At 47.7% G+C, this 20,269-nt stretch overlaps 1 protein-coding gene across 10 annotated transcripts in view; it reads left to right on the forward strand.

The window, feature by feature from the left end:
• fbrsl1 (fibrosin-like 1) overlaps positions 1–9,893 on the forward strand; it is a 326,042-nt gene extending 316,149 nt beyond the window's left edge. For 5 of the 10 annotated variants that reach the window (XM_053871994.1, XM_053872001.1, XM_053871996.1 and 2 more), the window contains 8 exons: positions 1,326–1,397; positions 1,889–1,918; positions 2,195–2,266; positions 3,287–3,419; positions 4,548–4,631; positions 6,162–6,245; positions 7,014–7,284; positions 7,507–9,893. In XM_053871994.1, the coding sequence (XP_053727969.1) occupies positions 1,326–1,397; positions 1,889–1,918; positions 2,195–2,266; positions 3,287–3,419; positions 4,548–4,631; positions 6,162–6,245; positions 7,014–7,284; positions 7,507–8,806 (2,046 nt within the window). In that variant the 3' untranslated portion in view covers positions 8,807–9,893. The remainder of the gene's footprint in view (positions 1–1,325; positions 1,398–1,888; positions 1,919–2,194; positions 2,267–3,286; positions 3,420–4,547; positions 4,632–6,161; positions 6,246–7,013; positions 7,285–7,506) is intronic. The other 5 variants (XM_053871997.1, XM_053872002.1, XM_053871995.1 and 2 more) reach the window with 4 other exon arrangements.
• The last annotated feature ends 10,376 nt before the right edge of the window (positions 9,894–20,269 follow it).

Consider the following 20,269-nt stretch of genomic DNA (forward strand, 5'->3'; position numbering starts at 1 on the left):
AAACATTGTCTGCCCCTAAAAGAACCAACAGGATGGTGGTGAAAACATCCTCCCTATGTCCTGCATATTCTCTCGTCTATATCAATATTTTTATGTGCAATCTGTCTATGTTTACAGCGCAAAGAAGGCAGAACCTCACAGTGTTCACACGTGTTCATTTCTCCACACAGTGTATTCTGGTTATTATAGCTGTGAAATTCCACGACATGAGTGGTTACTAGTCGTAGAGGTCAGCGGTGTAAACTGGTGTCATCAGTAGATGTTCAGAGAAGACTGGCATCTGCTTGTCTATCGCAGTCTCTTCCAGAGGCAGCATCAAGGGGTGGGGGGACTATCGGGCAAATGCCCAGCGGCTGTGACCCGGTGTAAGCCACCAATCAAAGTTGGCCTAAATCCTCTGGCCTTATTCCCAATGGGCTCCATCATGGAGGGGCCCCTTTTGTGGACGGCCCCTCCACATGCTGGAGGAGGACTCTAAAGCTTCTGCTAAGTATTCCTGGAGAGGAATAGGTGGTGTGTGTGTGTGTGAGAGAGAGGGCGGCGTGTGGGGTGGTCTGGTGGCTACAGGTCACCCCGCAGGATCTTCCTCTCCCAGATCAAGAGATGGATGAAAAGCTTGATCCGGCCACTGTGGCTCTCCACACGTGGAAAGTGGATTATAGAGATCAGAGATAAGTCAGTGTGACACCTGCAGTGTCTCTGACGTCACGAAGGCTCATGATCAGCGCAGGCTGCGCAGGGCTCTGCTCGTGCACGCCGCCTCGGAGCGTTCCATTATGACCACCTGATCCCCGGGAGTAGTTGCCCGGCTGATGCCGCTCAGACAAGTGATCATAATGTTAATATTTAAAGACTTTGTTCTCATGTGATAATCGGTCAACTTTCAGAAGTGAAGTTGTTGTGCATGTTGTTTACAACCCGCCATTCTCTGTGTGTCTTTTAAGAATAGTAAAGCTCTTTTGGTTGTCACTCCAGCGAGCTGTCTAACTCACTGTTGCGGCTATGTCTGCTTCTAAATGAATTCTCAAGTTTTAAAGAAACTTTTCCACACCTCATTCACGTTCTGCTAAGTGCAGCCATTCATTTCAAAGCTATGCCGGCCATATATTGTCATTTTACAGTAATTTAGCGACGTTTAAACACATTAATACTTAATCTATACCACAACAGTGCGCCGAGTCTGTTCCAAAGTGAGGTTATAGGTGATTTAGTGGTATGTATTTTAGGTCTTTTGATAGTTTATGATAGAAAATGACCTCAGAACCACAAAAGCATAAAGAATGTTCTCTCACATTTGAATTTAAAAAAGGCTGTGTTTATCGCAGGCGTCCAACCCTATCGACGTAGCAGCCCGTCCTGGAGCAGTACCTCACACACTCCTGCAGAAGGATCCACGGGTGAGTCGTGCGGAACCTTACATGCAGTAGTACGGTGGCCCCAAAGGGCAAAAGACAACACCAAAGAAAAGTACCACCACAGACCAAGAAGCACATTTACGTTGTTGTGCAATTTGTTCAACCAAAAACAGGCTTTATAGCAGGTCCCCCCCCCTTGCGACGGTTTGCGTCAATGTTATTGCGATTCCGTTTTTGTATTTGTGTTTCTGTTTTGGGGTTGCGATTTTGGTTTTGTAATTGCGGTATTGTTTTTGTAATAGCGATTCCATTTTCGGAATTGTGTTTTTCTTTTGGGCGTTGCGATTTTGTAATTGGGATTCTGTTTGTATAAATGAATTTTGGTTTGTAGTCGTGCTTTTCTTTTGCGTTGGTCGCGTGCCCTTTGGGGCCACCGTAGATTATAGCACGGATCACCAAAAAACTATCATGGTGTAGAAATGCTAGGTGGCTGAATGTCGTACCATGTTGTAACGCACCTTGTTTCCTCACAGATAACTGATCCGTTCAGGACATCCGTCAGGGTGAGTTGTTCTTTGAGTCCAAGTTCACTCTGGCCAGGCAACAAAGTCCAAACATCCCCAACCATCACTGATCAATGGGAATGCGGCGCCGCAGGCTTGTGGGCTGCATCAGCGGTTTAGCTTTGAGGTGTTCCATTCAGCGCTAGAGTCCCATAATCCCTTTTGCCTGCTTGCAAACCATCTCGTGTTCCCACTTTGTAGTTTGGCCAGAAGACCTTGTCACCACTCCATTTAGATGCCGGCTGGCTAACTTTGGGTGTCTTTCTAAATTTTTAGAAACCCGGCAAGTGGTGCGCTGTGCATGTCCAGATCGCATGGCAGATCTACCACCACCAGCAGAAAATGAAGGTGCGTGAGATGAGAAACTTCTGTTCAAATTAGAAATGTTGGTTTTCGGATGATCGAGTCCCTTGAGTATTGATGTCTGTTTGGAGAAGTGTCCTCAGAGAGCACAGTGCAGGAGTCCAATGTGTCTCCACAAGATCCAGTGCTGCAGTCAGACCCGTGTGGAACACACCAGAATGGCACGAGTATAGTTTTAATAATGCTGAAGCTTTTTTCTGAGCATTATCAACGAGATATCAAAGAAACGTGTTGGAACTATGAAACCAAGTACTTCATGTCGGCCATCTTTCAGTTCAGAGAGTCTCGTACTGTAGAAGCACTCAGAGATTTTACATCAAAGATAATGTGATTCTCTTTTAGTTCTCTGTTTACAATCATTCAGTCAACTGCATTTTTCATGACCATATTCATACATGGCTCACTATTGGACGAATGATGAGTCGCTTCAGTATTCTGGGCGCTCATTGGCTTAGCCAAGCAGCATGCGTGGGGGCGACTTCAGCGGCACGCCCGCATCCATGTGTGTTCGATGAAAGACTTCAGACTTCCTCTGAACATAGGGCACCAAGAAGAATATGACGGTGATAATAAAGTCAATGAGGCTTTGGTCTTGTGTCCTGTCTGGGCCTCTGCTTGGCCGTAACTGACTCTGTGATGCTCTATGAAAGTGCTGTACACCGCCGAGTCAACGTGATTGAACAGTCTGATTGTTTATGAAATGTGTGTCTGATGTGCTGCATTAGCCAGTTTGGCAAACGCCGCCCGCCCTGTGGTGTCGGCTCTTTGTGGCTCCGCGCACATTAAGGATTTGGACTCCCTAATCATATTACACATGTTTGTTATAAAACAGTTGGACGGCTTTGCAGACACTAAGCCTTTGTTGAAGCGTCGGTCACTCTTCCTCTGATCTTAGACTCGAGCAGGCTGATGATAAATCCCTCTCTTGGACGCGCTCGCTGCCCACTGACCTAATTCTCCCCCTCTCTCTCTCTCTCTCTCTCTCCCGTGTCTCCCCTCGCACAGCAAATGCAGCTGGATCCTCACAAACTGGACATGAACGGGAAGCTGGATCTGTTCAGTCGCCCCCCAGCACCCGGAGTCTTCCCAGGGTTCCCGTACCCTCATGACCTGGCACGACCCCTCTTCTCCTCCACAGGTCAGTGAGACCCTCGGACGAACTCCGCCCCCTCCCTGTGACAGATCAATTGAACCCTCCACCGTTTGCATCTCCGCCTGAAATGAATATTCATAAGTCTGTAGCGGTGAAAATGCTCTAATCGCGTTTTTTTATTTCTCCCTCTGCTCGCTGCTGATGTTCACTTAATTACAGTGCTTTGGTAGCTCATGTTTAGCCGTGAAGGGAGTCAGATGGATCTATGAATATGAATGACTCTCTGTGAGGTAATTGACTGATTTGCCCTGCGTTGGAGGGCAACAGCGAGGCAAACAGCCTTTGACTGGTAATTATGCGATTGGTGTGCGAGCGCCACTCCTGCGATTCCCTCTTTCATTAACAAGTCATCGAGAACGTGCGATGGCAGCAGGGTTTCAGAAGCGAGAGCAGGCTGTTACGCAGCGAGGGATTGACCTCACCATGCAGTGGTGGGGTTGGGATGCTACGACTACGCCACGTAGGCAAAGTCGGGTGCTCCCCGAGATCTTTTCTGGTGTCGATCATTCACAGCCATCACTCGACAGACTAGTCACGCAAATACAAGTAACGTCCGACTTAGGACCTGCTCGACTTACTGCTTTTTTTTATTCAATGTCTGGCACCGCAGCACGTAGCAGCCCGGCATCACGTACGACAGTTACGGCAGCACAGTATCCCAGCATCCCACTTTCACACAGCCACCTACCACTACAGTCGTACCAATAACCCTTGCGTCGACTATTCTGAATGGCATTCGACTTACGCGTGTACAAGTAACATCCGACTTACGACCGGGATCGGTTCCGATCAACCGGTCGTAAGTTGGATGTTACTTGTACACGTTTGTATCATCATCAGCTAATAAACAGGTGGAGGGTTTTAGTGTTAGCAATGTATCAGGAGTCAAATAAGACCTTGGAGAAGATAGATAGATAAATACTTTATTAATCTCCGAAGAAAAATTCCCAGCAGGGGAGGAGGTGGGTTGTGAATTACTTTTACTGAACAAATTCATTCCAGTTGCACTGACGTCTTTATGCTTCATGAAAAGTACAATTTTGAGTAAAAGCTGGCCATTAAAAAGGCTACTACTGACGAATATGAGCGCGCTGATCGCCTGTTTTGTTTCAGGATCTGGCCATCCTCCTCCCTCTCCGTACGGCCCCACCCCTCACCCGAGCGGCTTCCTGCCTCCAAGCCATTTGGCAGGTAAGTGTAAGTAACCATCTTTTTACATTTTCTTGGTCATTCCTTACATCCCCTCACTGTCTTTCGGTTGGCACACCGGTATTAAAAATGAGTGAGGTAAGGTTTGCTGGTGCTTTGGTGAAATTATTTTTCAAGCAGTTGAGAATGTGGGACAGTGTCTTACGAAAGCACAACACCGTGATTCATCACCTTAAATATAACTCTGTGTGGGACTGGTGAGATGTCAGCGCCGGGTCTGCTTCAACGCTCATCACAAACAACAACAACAACCAGGAAGTCTTTAGTTCACAGCATGATCTTGACTCAATTAGGAGAACGCGACACCCGCGACATATTCAAGTGTTTTGTTACCTTTCCTGTGCCATGTTATTTAGTTTGTGAGTGGAGGTGAAGCAGCTCTAACTTGTAATGGGATCAAACAAAATTGAAACACATTGTGCTTAGGTTGAAAACCGTTGCTCTGATGAGTCAAGTTGCAGAGGAATGAGAAATGTGCTCTAACACATTCACTCCTAAGGCGTCAAAATATCAACCGTTGTGAAATCAGCTGTTGACTCATTAGGTTTCAGAAGTGCAGGGTCTCTTGAGGTACTATAAATACACCCAGTAACATCACTAGTGAACAAACAGTGAGAGCTTACAATGGTTGCACCAATGGCCATCCTAACTCCCAACCTCGCTCTCTGAACATCTCACAATGTAACATGAGGACAAAGATTTGATTCCACTGAAACACTTGAAGGTTGAAGAACGCTTGAACACAAAAGTCTGCTTTATAATGGTCGATGTGTGATGCCTCAAGAGTGAGAATTTTTTCGAACTCGGCCTGGGACTTTCATAGGTCTCACCACCTTCCACCTGTTGAGGCGTCTCCAGGTTACTGTTAAAGTGAGAAAGACTCCATCCTACTGTCTTCATGTGAAGTAGTCAGGAATCCTTTGTCTGTAAATAAGTGTGTTCACATGTATTGAAAATGTTTTCTTCTCATAGAATGACACGTGTGTGTCTCAGTCTGTTTCACTGAGACACATCCACTGGGGGGGATTGTGTTCTTGTGCGGCAGAGAGTTCCTAACTAGTGTCCATTCAGATACAAGGATGTGCCATCTTGCTGATGGAAATACAGAATCTCTACATGTCTCTCCTGATTTTTTTTTTTTTTCAAAATTGGGCTCAATTATCAATGGACCTCATCAGGCCGGTTAAGTCCCTGTGGTTTGTTTAGCCTAATTAATACACTTCCCAAATCCCTGGCCTGGACATTTTCTGCTCTGCTCCACAATCCCGAGCTCCTATTCCCATGAAGCCGAGTGGTTTTACGAGCACCAGCGGGGTCAGACACTCCACTCTGGTTAGTGGCGGTGCATCTTGGAGGCTTGGCGAGTGCAGGATTAAGCGGCACTGAGCTAGGACGGCAGGGCCGGACACAAACACAGCTCGCTTGTAAGAGAAAAGCCGAGTGGAAAGGGGTTGGTGCGGTGGTGAGCGCCGCGAGCCAGCCCTCCCCCTTTGCTAATCCCTGTTTGGCATTTTGCAGATCCTTTCAGTCGCTCCAGTTCCTTTGGCGGCCTCGGCAACCTTTCAAGCAGTGCCTTCGGAGGATTAGGCAACCCCTCGCTTGGTAAGCGCTGGCCCCCGCTCCACCTCCACCGCTCCCCCCCATCAATCTGGCCTCAGTGTCCAGTAGCATGACAGAGCAGTAGACCACAGGGAGAGCCAGGAGGCGTGAAAAAAAAAAAATCAAAACGCTTAGCTCTAGTTTCGGTGTCAAAGCGGCCCAAACCCAGGGAGGCCCAGTAAGGCAGCACAAATACCCACCAATCCCCCGGCCCTACCAGTTTCCACTACAGCCACCAACTACGTCCCAAACCGCCTGGATTTAAGCTGGAGGCGCCGCTGCCAACGGGCCCTCTTAGATCCGCTGTTTGGTGGCGATTCAACTATTAATTATTGGAGCAGTCCCTTCTGCTCGGCCACAGAGCGCTGTGCTCCGTTCCCCCTGCATCCTCTCCTGCTCCGCCTGTCTTTCTCGAGTTTTTGTGCCAAATCAGTCACCCTTTTGTGAATTGATTGGAGTAGACGTGCCATGGAATGCTGAGGTCTCCCTTGGCTTTTCACAGCTTTCAACTCCAGAGGGCAAATGAGCCTGCCATGTTCATCCGGTGCAGAAAGAGGACAGAAGGGGAGATAAAGAAAAAAATCCTTTAGCCCAAAAGCAAATAAGTATTTTTCGTTGTTGGGGGGAGCCATTGACCTTAAACTCTTTTATGCAGCTTCAGTGAATGAACCTCCAGAGACAAAAGCCGCTTTTGTTGTTGTGGTATTTGTCCTCCAGAGGATTTTATGTGGAATTACCCAACAGCGGATCCTGTCTCTACTTCCCTTCCAGGGTCCAACAGTGTCTTTGGCGCCAAAGAAGGTCCAGGAGGACTGCCCCCATTCGGCAGCCCTCACCACGACTCCTGGAACAGGCTACGACGCACGCCACCATCATTCCCAACCCCGCCACAGTGGCCCAAGAGCGCTGACACGGAGCGAAGCAGCTCAGTCAACAGCAATGAGAGGGAGCGAGAGAGGGAAAGGGAGAGAGAACGAGAGCGTGAAAGAGAAAGGGAGAAAAGAGATTCGTCCATTGGAAAGGAGGAGAAGGACAAAGACCGGTAAGATCGATTCATTCTCTTTATTTTGTGTTCATTTGCAGCCCACGAAGTATGTGCTCATGCTCTTCAGATGCTTGCTTAAGTTTAAGTTTAAGGTTTGTTTTGTAGCTGATGTAGTAACAGACGCTACCAAAGGCCATTCTGCCCCCAATGTGGTCCGTTGTTGTATTGAGGAATTGTGATCTTATTGGTTTGTCTGGCATTTCCTGTGTTCCCTCGCAGGGATTCTGTGGACCGTAACCGCCACTCCAACCGCTCGTCTCCAGCTTCTGCACCAGTCAGCTACCAAATTAGCAGCCTGATTCGATCAAATAGCCAGAACTCAAGCGACTCGGGTCGACACCACAGTGGAAGTGTGGATCGTGTCCGCGAGGCTGAAAAGGAGCTGCTGGAGCGCCATAGAGACTCTTCCATCTTGTCAGATATCAAAGTCAAGGAGAGCCGCTCGCCCAGCAAGGAGCTGCTGGAGAGGCGGTCGTCCGAAGACTCTATTAAAAGTATCCAGCGCTCTCCATCTCCGTACTCAAAGAACCTGATCAATGAGCAAAGCATGAAGATGCCGGGTGGGCCACCGCCTACACTCAAAGATAGTGAGAGGAAAGAGCCTCCGCCTGAGTTACTTCACAAGGTCAAAAATGACATGAAGATTAAGGAGGAGAGGAAGGAGGAGCAGGAGGTGATGGTGGTCAGTTCTGAGCCGCCCCCACAGCCTCCAGTACAAACACATCCTGTTCCCGTCTCTCAACCTGGAAACCCTCACCACCACCATCCGCCTTTGTCACAGCAGCCTCCTCTCCCCTCGCCACGTGGGAGCGACATCCCTGGTCCTGGTCTCCATGGCGTTCCCATGGCCCACTCACTGCCTCTCTCCATGAGTGCCATGCCCCAAATGGGGAGCCTAAATGTACTTGATCGAGCTCGCATGGCTCCCTTCATGGGAGTGAGCCCGCTGGCTGGGAGAGAACGTCTTCCCCACCCGGCATTTCCCTGGGATCCACTACGTGAGGCGTACCGCAGCCTGGACCTTCAAAGGCGCATGGACTTTCAGCTCAGGGCTGAGCAAGGACATCGCTTCCCAAGTGTATACGAACAGGAGCGGGCGTACAGAGAACGGGAGGCCCACGACTACTCCCACCATGAGCACCTATTAGAGGTACGCCGAGAGCACGAGAGGATGAGGCAGCAGGCGGAGGAGCGGGAGCGTCTGCACCTTAGAGAGGAGCTGGACAGAGCCCGTCTCCATCAGCTTCACCAGTCGCCAATGGAGGGTCACCTTCCACACATGCCCCCATTTATGCCCCATTTAGGTGGCATGCCCTACCCCAGACTCAGCCCATCGACAGGGCACAACGGCCTTCTTAATAGGACACCTCCTACCGCTGCCCTCAGTGCCCCCCCACCTCTTGTGCCAGCCGGCAGCACCAGGCCTGTCTCCCCAAGGAGGACTACACCCCTTACCAACACCCAGGATGCACGGGACTACTCCCCGTCTCGCAATCCGAAAGAGGTAGAGGCGCGGTAGCTGTCTGGAAAGTGACTCCCCCCCCCAATATGAATTCATCTTGTAAACAGAATGCACTGCTCCTCATTCCCCCTGCAGCCGAAGGGTTTGATTGTACAAAGTGAAAGAACATACTGCTCTTTAAGCACATGCCATTGAATTGTTTTCAGGGGACTGAAGGTTTGAGCAATGTCAAAAACACACACGTGTATGTTTATAACGGAATATTTGATAATTATTAATATATTAACCAGTCCTTTTTCAGCTTTGTGCAGAAGGAGAGGTGTAAAAAAAAAAAGGAACATTTGTACATTTGCGATCCCGGGTCCGTGTAAAGACGTCAGTTCTCTGATTTTCCTCAGTATTTCTCTGCTTTAGTCACAACATTCGTCCAGATGAATTGTGAGACAAATCCGTTACGGGCCACTGTAAAGACTGGAATTTGGTTTCATTAAACCTCACGACACCAGATGTCCTCATTAATGTACGACGTTACATTGCCAATTTGTTTTGAATGGTTTTGCCTCTGAGATATGCAGACAGATATATACATATATATATATACTGGGGTCCTCGTTCATACTGTGTCAAGGCAATTCATGTAAATAACATGTGGATATCTCTGCGCTGCGAACAATTGCTGTGTACATTTATTAGGCTTTTTAACCATTTCTAAAAAAAATGACATAAAATTCTCCTTGGAAAATTAATGACGTCATCCAATGGATTAAAAGTATGGAGGGAGGGTGTTATATGGGAGCCTGGAAGGATAATCTGCAATCTATGCAACGTGTTCACGGGGCACCCTCCTGGATGAGACCCACCAAGGCAGTGGATTATTTAAAACATGGACTCGCTCATATTGAAGTCAGCGTGATGGCAAGATTCTTGAAGACTTCCAAGTCAAAAACTGGACCGGCCCAGACAGACAAGATGGACACTTGAAACGTGCAAACAATAGGACTTTCTCTGTCAAACTTGTGGTTATGTGCAGTTGTTTTTCTTAGGCTCTTGTATACAAAAGAAGTAGAGTTTTAGGTGTGCAAAAAATGAAAATGAACATTCATGGTTTAAAATGTATGGAATAAAGTTTGGACCTAATGTCAAAGATGTGCCATCTTTTCTGCTGCTCATAGGTGTCTGCATTTACGTAACCATCACACGAGTGAGTTAGAATTATTTCCTGACTGTCGTCATACTGTAGCTTGTGTCCTATGACCAAAGCAGGGCCAGGTTTCTCTTGGGTTGTACCATTCTGACATCCCCATAAAATCCAATAACTCAACGTGAGAATAACTGACTTTCGGTCTCTTTATGGAACATTGTTACGGTTTCGCTTCATGATGGAGACAATAGCTCCTGTGTCCTTTTACTATGTGAGGTTTCATTTTACCACTCACTTATAATGCCTCCAATAAACCCCAAATATCACCTGCAGAAAAAATATTTCATATCAATGTTATTGTCCTGGAGGGCAAAAAAATCTGAAATACTGACTCTATGGCTCGGTCGCTCTTTAGGTACTTATATCATTGCTAGTTTTATCCTGATTCACTTTTTAGCTAACAGACGTCTGAGCAACGTTTACTTTTTGTAAAAAAAAAAAAAATGGCGTTTTATTTTTTTTTGTTACAGATCAAAGTACAGTGGTAGTTCGGTTCTTAAGCATAATCCGTTCCAGACGGCCGTTCGAGAAGCGATTTGTTCGAAATCTGAATCGATTTTTCCCATTACAATGAATGGAAAAAGAAATAATGCGTTCCAAGCCTTAAAATAGTCTTCTGTAGGAGTGAATGTAGAGTGTCTGCTGCAGGTGGCTGTTCCTCTATGTGTGTGGCCGCTGCATGTGGGAGGGGTTGCCGAGTGAGTGACGTCTCTCCAGAAGTGAAGAGGTGCCCGGTGCGTGTCCAGCTCTGAATGTGCGCTTCTGTGCAGTTTGGCTGTGACAAAGTCATAAACCAAGTCACGCTCTGTCCCAGACTGGCCTCATCCCTGTCCCAGCTCCAGCCCACAACAGGACATCAAACCCTGGAGTGAGCGCTCCAGCACCTCCCCTGTGACACTCTACCACGGTCCAGTGTGGAGACAGGAAAGGTTTTACACCTCACTATGAAGAAAAAACAGCCAGTAAATGGAGCTAACGGGACACATCTGTATACAGAGGCTGCGTTATACACAATAACAAAGCGCCTCGTGGGTCAGCTGATCGGTCCGCGCACGTTTTTTCCAGCTTTTTTCTGGGGCATTCGAGTTCTGGATTTTCGTTCCAAATCCGAAAAAAAAATCTCGAAATCTTTGTTCGAACTCCAATTTGTTCGAATTCCGGGACATTCGAAAACCGAGGTGCCACTGTACATGAGAATTATTGATTTGAACCTAAACAGTAGCATGATAGCGTTAGCTATTAGCTAGCTTAGTTATTCCTATGTATCAGAAGCTGCTTTCATGTGCTATACATATATATACATATATATATATATATATATACATATATATATATATATATGTATATTCTGACCAAAAGAAAACAATTGTAGCCCTGTGTTGTAGCGCTCAAATTTGCCAGTGAACCAAATTTTATCTCTCGAATCTAGAAGCAGATGCTTCTGCCAATAGCGTGAGTGTTCCTCCACTCTCAGCACTTACAGTGTTTACTCATCCGATATCAAGCTATTACTTACCAATTGTACGGGCCGAAGATTTGGTTCCAGGCAGAGCCATCAGATCATCTCCCCCTAATATCTGTCATCCACAGCATGCCGGCCCTTCAGTGCCGATCAATGAGATTGGGCCGTGACAATCCAGGGAGGAACTAATAGGACATTGATTCTGTATGAAAGCCGATTTTCAGTGTTTGTGTTGCAGGTAACCGGTATCGACTGGCAGCCCAGTGGCATATTGACCCGCGGTCCGGACTCATTAAGAGGAGCAAGGCTATGGGGTGGTGGAGGAGAGGCTCCTCGTGCGCCTCCTCTCCTCCCGCTCAGCTCTCATCTGCTCTTCTAATGAGGCCGGAAGGCGCTCTGGAGTGGACTGCAGCGAGACCCAAGGCGCCCCGTCCTTTTATTGACAAGACCTCGCCGCCTGTCTGAAGGCGGCCGATTCATCCCGATAATGCCCCGACCGCTCATCCCGCCGCTGTGCGCCAGGAGACCCACCAATTCTATCTTGTGGTATCAGCACGTAATGACAGCGTGGATCAAGCCGCGGCCGGGTCATTAGGGGATGTTATTGAGAATCAATGTCTGGCCTGTTTTCCACACACTCCAGCCGGGTTTTTAAGTCTCCTTGAAAAGACTGCTAACCAGGATGGGGCGCCGTGTAGACAAGACTTCAATCACGATCACTATCAGTTTAGGCTCCTGGTAATGGAGACATATCCCGCAGACGGGGAGCATCTGTCCGAGGGTTCAGAGTGTATGTGCTTTCAGGTCTGATCCGCCAGTCAGCAACAGGTGCTTTACAGCCTGGACAACTCCGATATCTATCATTTACCAAGTCGGCTTTAGCGGAAGCAAACACACGCCTCGCCACCCTCCCCCCCTCCAGCTTCAATCACTGTGTCCTATGCTCTATTCCTTTTATGACCGAGTGTGGAACAGCTCTCTGGAGATGAAAAGCTCCATCAATTTCACTCATCGCCTGGCAAGGTCAATTTATTTCAGCACACAGTCCATCATCAGATGAGAATCAATTGACACGTTGCCGGGCGTCTCCAACCTAAGACGGGTTATTACCGCGTCTGCAATTGTCGGCTCTTCTTCTGCCATTCTTCCCATGATTTTTCTTTCATTGTTCCCCTCCTGTGCTCTGTATAACTGGAATTGAATTTCCCATCTGATGGAAAATTGTAACCCTGACAGAATGGTGGGGGTTTTTTTTTTTCCACACTTCTCCACTTTAAACCCAAATTATAGGATGCAGCGGCATCGGAGGTACGACATTGTTTTATTGTCCCTCTAATCCGCTTTGTTTATCTTTGAGGAACCTCAATGCGTAGCTTTGGGATCGGATTTTCATGGTCTAAAAAAGCCCTTGGCAGAGAGCTGGGCCCGGCTTCGGTGCGGCGGGCCTGAGGGGCTTTTATGGAGCACAATGGCGGCTAATAACACAATGCCAGGCTAATAAGATGGGCGACCAGTGAATGGCAAGGGCCAAGCTCTTGTTCTCTCTTCCCCGCTGATAAAACATGTATGAAAGTGGTTTTGCTTCTGCACTGTAGTGGCTCCCCAGACTTCCTCCCCCCAGCAAGAGCTAATGCATTAGTTCCCATTTGAAGGCTGTTTTGAAATGGAGATTGGTAATGAGACGAGTGTTTGGATTGCCCTGGCCTCCTCTGAGCCTGGCGATTTGGGAGACTGGGCTTGGCTCGGAGTTCATGCCCATCTCTCCGTGGGGGTTAGGAAACCACTAAACTATATCTGAACCGAGAGCTGAGGCAGCGAGTCGAGGGCTTTGGCAGTGGATCCCTGCCCCGGCGCTCTTTGTAGCCCGCACCTAAAATGGCCAGCAGCATATATCCTCCCGAGTTACCGTCTTTTTTTAGCTGCGAATGTCAACAGAGTGGCAGCTGACAGAAGGCAGACCGTCAGCAGTCAAGTAGCTGACTTGGAAACAACTAAAAGGTGTGAATTCCAGACCCTGGTGACAAAGTGTGTCTAATGTCTTCGCACCTCTGGACCTATGACACGTATCAGAAAATCAGGATCAGAAAACTCGATTCATCCCAAGGGAAATTGTGTTCGTAACATGCTCTGTACACAACATATCACAATAAATTAAAAAGAAATAATATTATAAAGTGCGAAAAAGCGATACAATGTGCAAGAAAATGCAGTTCGAGAACAGAAAAACGTGCCAAAGAATCCTTCACTGTAGTTTTTTCAGGCCGTGTGTGGCGGCCCTTTGCCTGTGTTTTTGCGGCCCTCGTGAGGTCAGATTAAAACTATGCTACTGATACAGTAAGTTGTCTTTTTCTGTCATTTTTTAATCCTGTTTTAGACAGTGCTAGTTCAACAGTCAATACAACACATTCCCGACTACATTTTTGTTTGTCATTTTAGCATTTTCTTCAAAATTCCTTCCTTGCCTTTTCATCTTCGATGTTTGGTCCATAGTTTGTAATATGTCAAATGATTTTTTTATACTGTTCATGCCATGTTTACACTTCTTAATATATCCTTCCTTCCATTGAACTTTTTATGGTTCATTTCTCTTTGTCACTCAAGATTTTTTTCCTTCATATTTCGTAGTCATCGCTAACCTTTATTTTGCCATGATGGCCCCACAACAACAAAGAATTCTTCACTGTAGTTTTTTCAGGGATTAATTGTAGAGTTTTATTGCCACAGGAAGAAAGGAGCTCCTGTGGCGCTCAGTCTTTGAGATGGGTCGCGTCTTGAGTCTAATGGTCCATGTGCTTCTGTATTGGACCTGGAGCTGGTGGAGGGGGTGGGTGATGTTGTCCAGGATGCTCCTTAGTTTCAGGAGCATCCTTCAGTCCATAACCGTCTCCAAGGAGTCCAGTTTCACCCCAAGGAGTCCAGTTTCTCCAAGGAGTCCAGTTTCACCCCAAAGAGTCCAGTTTCTCCAAGGAGTCCAGTTTCACCCCAAGGAGTCCAGTTTCACCCCAAGGAGTCCAGTTTCTCCAAGGAGTCCAGTTTCTCCAAGGAGTCCAGTTTCACCCCAAGGAGTCCAGTTTCACCCCAAGGAGTCCAGTTTCTCCAAGGAGTCCAGTTTCACCCCAAAGAGTCCAGTTTCTCCAAGGAGTCCAGTTTCACCCCAAGGAGTCCAGTTTCAGCCCAAGGAGTCCAGTTTCTCCAAGGAGTCCAGTTTCACCCCAAGGAGTCCAGTTTCTCCAAGGAGTCCAGTTTCACCCCAAGGAGTCCAGTTTCTCCAAGGAGTCCAGTTTCACCCCAAGGAGTCCAGTTTCTCCAAGGAGTCCAGTTTCAACCCAAGGAGTCCAGTTTCTCCAAGGAGTCCAGTTTCACCAGCTTTGCAGATGAGTCTGTTAGTGTCTCATAAAACATCCTCAGCATATTCACGTCGACTCAAACTGTTGTTATGGTGGCGGAGCCCAGGATAGCGGAGACGCTATTAATCACTCCCAGATGAAGATCGCAAGACGCTGTGGGATGGAAGGGAAAAGAAGGAGGTCCAGAATGTCCCGCAGCCAAAATAAGTTTCCACTTTGATTCAATTTTGAGTTTTCCAGCCTTCAGTGAAACACCACAATCCCCCCACATTGACCGTATTACACACACAAACCATAAAAAATGGATAACGTTTATGCAGCTGGGAGCGTCTCTCAGGGTGGCGCAGCGCCGCCTGGCTTTTAAATGCATGGGCACCAGACGACAGAGAGAAAAGGGAGGGCTGTTAAAGGAGCCTCTCACGTACTTAGAAGGAGTTTGAAAGGCAAATGGAGGCCATCCATACATGGCCCGCGCAACTTGGCAGCGCCTGCGCGCAGCATTACCCGCGGAGACGTGAATGAAAAGTGGCTCAGTATTTGAAGCGCTGCGGAGAGGCGCTGCCAGCTGGTGACAACATGGCTTGTGTGCACGGGCCAAGACTGAAGTTTGTTTGAATATGGATCTCGCCGTGACCGTATTCCTCCAGAGCTCAGTTAGCGGAGCGTTCCCTGGCTCATCACTGGGAGCGCCTCACACCCGCTTGGCGCCCGTCGACCAGGAAGTTTTTCCAAGCCTCAGAATGAGAATTACGATGAGGTCCATCCCCTCCGGTGGCGTGGGCAGATTCAAGTGTTTTTTTTTTGGTTTTATTCAGACCGGTGCTGGCAAGGGTGCAGTCTCCGGCTCCGGGTGTCGGTGTGCGAGGATTTAAAAATGATTAAAGTGACATGGATATTGTTTTTACTGCCGATATATGAGCGACACCTCCCAGAAGAAACACTTCCACAGCTTCCCTGGAAACACGGGGTTCAACACAACACTGCGCTCAGTGTTCCCGAGCCAAGAGCTTGACCAGGACCACCTGCGCGTTCAGCCAAGAAGGCCACCACGAGGTGTAGCCAGAGGTGATTCAATGAATAACGGTGATGGTTTGCTTTGACTCGGTGGAGTTCAGATGTTTTATCAGCTGTAATGTGCAGTTCAAATGATCAGCAGACTTAGTTTCCAGACAGGGAGAAAACCAAAGTGAAAACTGAAAAAACTGAAGAAGGAAATAGAACCTGAAACCAGACATGGGCAAAGTAAGGCCCAGGGGCCATATGCGGCCCTTTGCCTGTTTTTTTGCGGCCCTCATGAGGTCAGACTAAAACTATACTACTGATACAGTAAGTTGTCATTTTCTGTCATTTAAAAAAAAATCCTATTTCCGTTTTAGCCAGTGCTAGTAAACAGTAAATACAACACATTTATGACTACATTTTTGTTTGTCGTTTTAGTATTTATCTCAAAATCCATTGAAAGAAAAATCAAAATATATATTGAAATAATTGCCTGTTCATCTTCGATGTTTGGTCCATAGTTTGTAAAATATAAAAAGATTTTTTTATGGGGTTTATGCCATATTTACACTTCTTAATATCCTTCCTTCCATTGAACCTTTTATGTTTCATTTCATCTTTGTTACTAAAGATTGTTTTTCCCTTACATTTCGTAGTCATCGCCACCATTATTTTTGGCATGATGGCCCCTCATAACAGCCGTAGTTTATAATGTGGCCCTTTAGGGAATTGAACTTCCCACCTCTGGCTTAAACCCTCATGAAGCTTTGGGGCCTTTTTGGCTGCTTTTGTTGCTGTTGAGCAACTGTGTGCCCTGAAAAGCAGGAATCCTTCCCAAAGGAGCTCAGAACCGGTGACACCTTTTCACATTTGGTGTGTCATACCATTTGTTTATCGAGAGATCTGAACCAGAACATACACACCTGATGTTCAGGTCTCGCTGATGTAGTTGAAGCAGCTGTCATGTGACAGTCTGGTTTGGGACTTTAGTGTCACAGCTCTTGTGCACGGAAATATCAAATGCTGTTGACTTTTAACACGGTGGTAAAATCCTAGCAAAACATAGTCACGATACAAGCGGCGTCTCAGCATTCCATGCCTGACTTTGCCTGTCTGCGGCGCTTCTTTGTAAATTTGCCTAGCGGCGAACATGCTTTGACCGGCCGCTATCTTTTATCGGAGCAGGGGTTTCATGCACTGGGACAACAAAGCCTATCTTATCTTGTTGTATTTGTTAATGTCACAGCTTAAGGGGTTTGTTGATCCACTTGCGACAGGGTTTACGGAGCGGATTGTTTGCAGATTAGTCAACACAGGCCTCTGGAGGTCTTGGAGCGTAGTCAAAATGCTTGTCTGCTTCTGCGGATCCACAGGTTTATGGTTGAATACAGACTCACGACCCTGGTCATTATTCACTTTTGTTCAAGGCCAACACGGCAGATGATTGACTGTAAAGCTTCCTTCCGCTAAACAGGGTCAAGAGGTGCAGCAGCGCTCGTCTCTCCAGTGCTGCCATGATGAACCGATATAGAACAAGAGACTTAAGTGCTTTTTCACTATTCAATGTCATGGTAGCTGCCTTCTTTCACAGCAACTCAAATAGCACCTGCGCCAAACAACGTGAAGCAAAGTCGATGATGTTTGTGAAGAATGTTGTGGGGCAGGAAGTCGCCATGCTCAACAGGCAAATAGCTGATGGGAAATCAAGCGCACACTGTGGGTAAGGCGGAGCTGATCTGTACCTTGATATTGTACCTTTACAAACCGCTATTTTTAGCGGAGGAGTGTAATGCAGGCACCCACCAAACTGGCGAACTTACACAAGTAACATCCGACTTACGACCGGGATCGGTTCCGACCAACTGGTCGTAAGTCGGATTGGACGTAAGTCGAATGCCTTTCAAAACAGTCGACGCGAGGGTTATAGGTGCTACAGCAGTTAGTGGTATATCTCTGCGTGAGAGTGAGATGCTGGGATACTGTGCTGCTGTAACTGTCGTACGTGATGCCGGGCTGCTACGTGCTGCGGCGCCAGACGTTGAATAAAAAAAAATAAGTACAGGTGGACGTAAGCAGGTCGTAAGTCTTACTTGTATTGAACATAAACATATACAACCGCTGTCACTGTTGCAGTGCATTCTGGGTTTGTGGCAGGACTGATGTTAGCACAGTTTATGCACAAGCCAATGATGAAGAATGCTACTATTTTTGACCCGCAGCATCAGTCTTTGCTTCACAGAATGTCTCATCGAGCTGAATGTATTTCCTAGCGATGGGTAGTTGAGGTTTCATGACACAGTACTGAAGGGTTGAGAGGTTCCTGGAAACAGTGTCCTGATTTTCAGAGGCCACCAGATGGCGCTGTCTGCTGTAGTAGCTGGCCTAGTGGGTAGCAGGTTGTGGGTTCAATGCTGGGGTGGAACCACCTGTCTGCATGGAGTTGGCATGTTCTCCCTGTGTGCTTGTGGGTTTTCTCCGGTTTCCTCCCAAAGACATGCTCACTAGGTCAATTGCACATTTCCCACAGGTGTATCAGCCCTGCAGTGCTGTTTCATGAAGCCTCATCCACCCATCAGCAGTAGTTACCAGCAGGACTTGACTCATGAACAGCAGGAAGCCACAGAAGTGTGTGTCTGGCCTCACATGGCGTGTCCGCCTCGCTTCCCTCCACGTCAGCCCAACACCCCACAGTTCATCTCGCCGGAGCTCATTGCAATAAGCTCCTCCGGAGCAGTACATTAATACTCGGTGCTGATGAGCGCTGATGTTATTAGTCAGCCATGCATTTGCAAGCGGCATCTATTACAGGGAGTCAACAAAGGGAAACACTTGTGATTCCATTGGCTTTCTGCGGCGGCCCCACTGCAGCCAGGGACCTGCTCGCGCCTGCGTGACGCAGGAGAGCAGGAGGGCTGCACCAGCCTCAGCCATCTGGCCCCTCTCACTCACTGGGCTGCAGCGTGGCTCGCTGGCTGCTGGCTCTGTTGAAGGCCAGCTATTTAACACATCTGAACAACAAGTGCTGCTATCAGACGGGCCCTTCTCCTGCCCAGGAATGTGCCTTATCTTTCTGCCGCCGCTTGTTGGTTGAAGATGGAAGGTGTAAGCCCTCAGTCCAAGAGCGGTGCAGGTCGGATCAGAGCTGACCCTTCTCACCCTGGTCATGGACTGTTTGTCCCTCTTCCCTTGGGAAGAACCTCCCGTCACAGGAAGAGCTTCTTCTTCTTCAGACTGAGGAATTTGTGATCAGGCCTTGTTGTTTTTTATTTTATTTTATTTTATTTTATCTTTCAGCTTCTCCCTTCAGTGGTGGCCACAGCGGATCATCCTCCTCCATCTCACCCTGTCCTCTGCTTCCTCTTCTCTCAAACCTACAAACCTCATGTCCTCCTTCACCACCTCCATCAATCTCCTCTTTGGCCTTCCTCTCCACCTTCTGCCTGGCAGTTCCAACCTCAACATCTTCTACTTCTCCTCCTCCTTCTTCTTCTCCTCCTCCTACTTCTTCTTCTCCTTCTCCTTCTCCTCCTCATTCTCCTCCTTCTTCTTCTCCTCCTCCTTCTCCTTTTTCTTCTCCTTCTTCTCCTCCTCCTACTTTTTTCTTCTCCTCCTCCTTCTCCTTCTCCTCCTCCTCCTCCCCCTCCTCCTTCTTCTCGTCCTCCTACTTCTTCTCCTTCTTCTCCTCCTCCTCCTCCTTCTTCTTTTCCTTTGGACTTCTCCCTTCAGGGGTGGCCACAGCAGATCATCCTCCTCCATCTCACCCTGTCCTCTGCTTCCTCTTCTCTCAAACCTACAAACCTCATGTCCTCCTTCACCACCTCCATCAATCTCCTCTTTGTACTTCCTCTCCACCTTCTGCCTGGCACTTCCAACCTCAACGTCTTCCTACCAATGTCCTGGCTCTCTCTCCTCTGTACATGTCCAAACCATCTCCATCCAGCCTCTCTGACTTGGTCTCCTAAACACCTGAGCACATGTGCTGTGCCTCTGATCCTATCATCATCCTGCTCACTCCCAGAGAGAAGCTCAGCATCTTCTTCTCTGCTACCTCCAGCTCTGCCTCCTGTCTTTTCCAAACCACGCAACATTGCTGGCCTCACCACCCTTTCGTACATTTATTTTTATTTCATCCTATAATCATTATCATGTTTTTCTTCATGACTGAAAGCTCTTTCCCAGCGGGTGACACCCCCACTGACCATGGCAATAGAGCTGATTCTGCTACTGAAAGACAGACAGGTTGAAGGCACGACATGGTGCGGAGGAACTGACCCCGGGGTCAGTCTTTTGAACGATTGCTCATGACTGCACAAAACAGAGCCGCTCAATAAAGCTCTGTCTTCCGCATCATTAAATCCAGTTGTCTCTGCTGATTGCGCCCGTATTCTTCGTCCGCCATTAAGGCATCTGCTGAAACTGCTCCGATAATGCGCCATTCTCTTAGCAGACACAACCTGCCCATTTCCCGCCGCTTTGTCTGCGGCCAGCAAGCGAGAGGGGTGTAATTATAA

This window comes from Synchiropus splendidus, chromosome 7, assembly GCF_027744825.2.
Source record: "Synchiropus splendidus isolate RoL2022-P1 chromosome 7, RoL_Sspl_1.0, whole genome shotgun sequence".
Lineage (NCBI taxonomy): Eukaryota > Metazoa > Chordata > Actinopteri > Syngnathiformes > Callionymidae > Synchiropus > Synchiropus splendidus.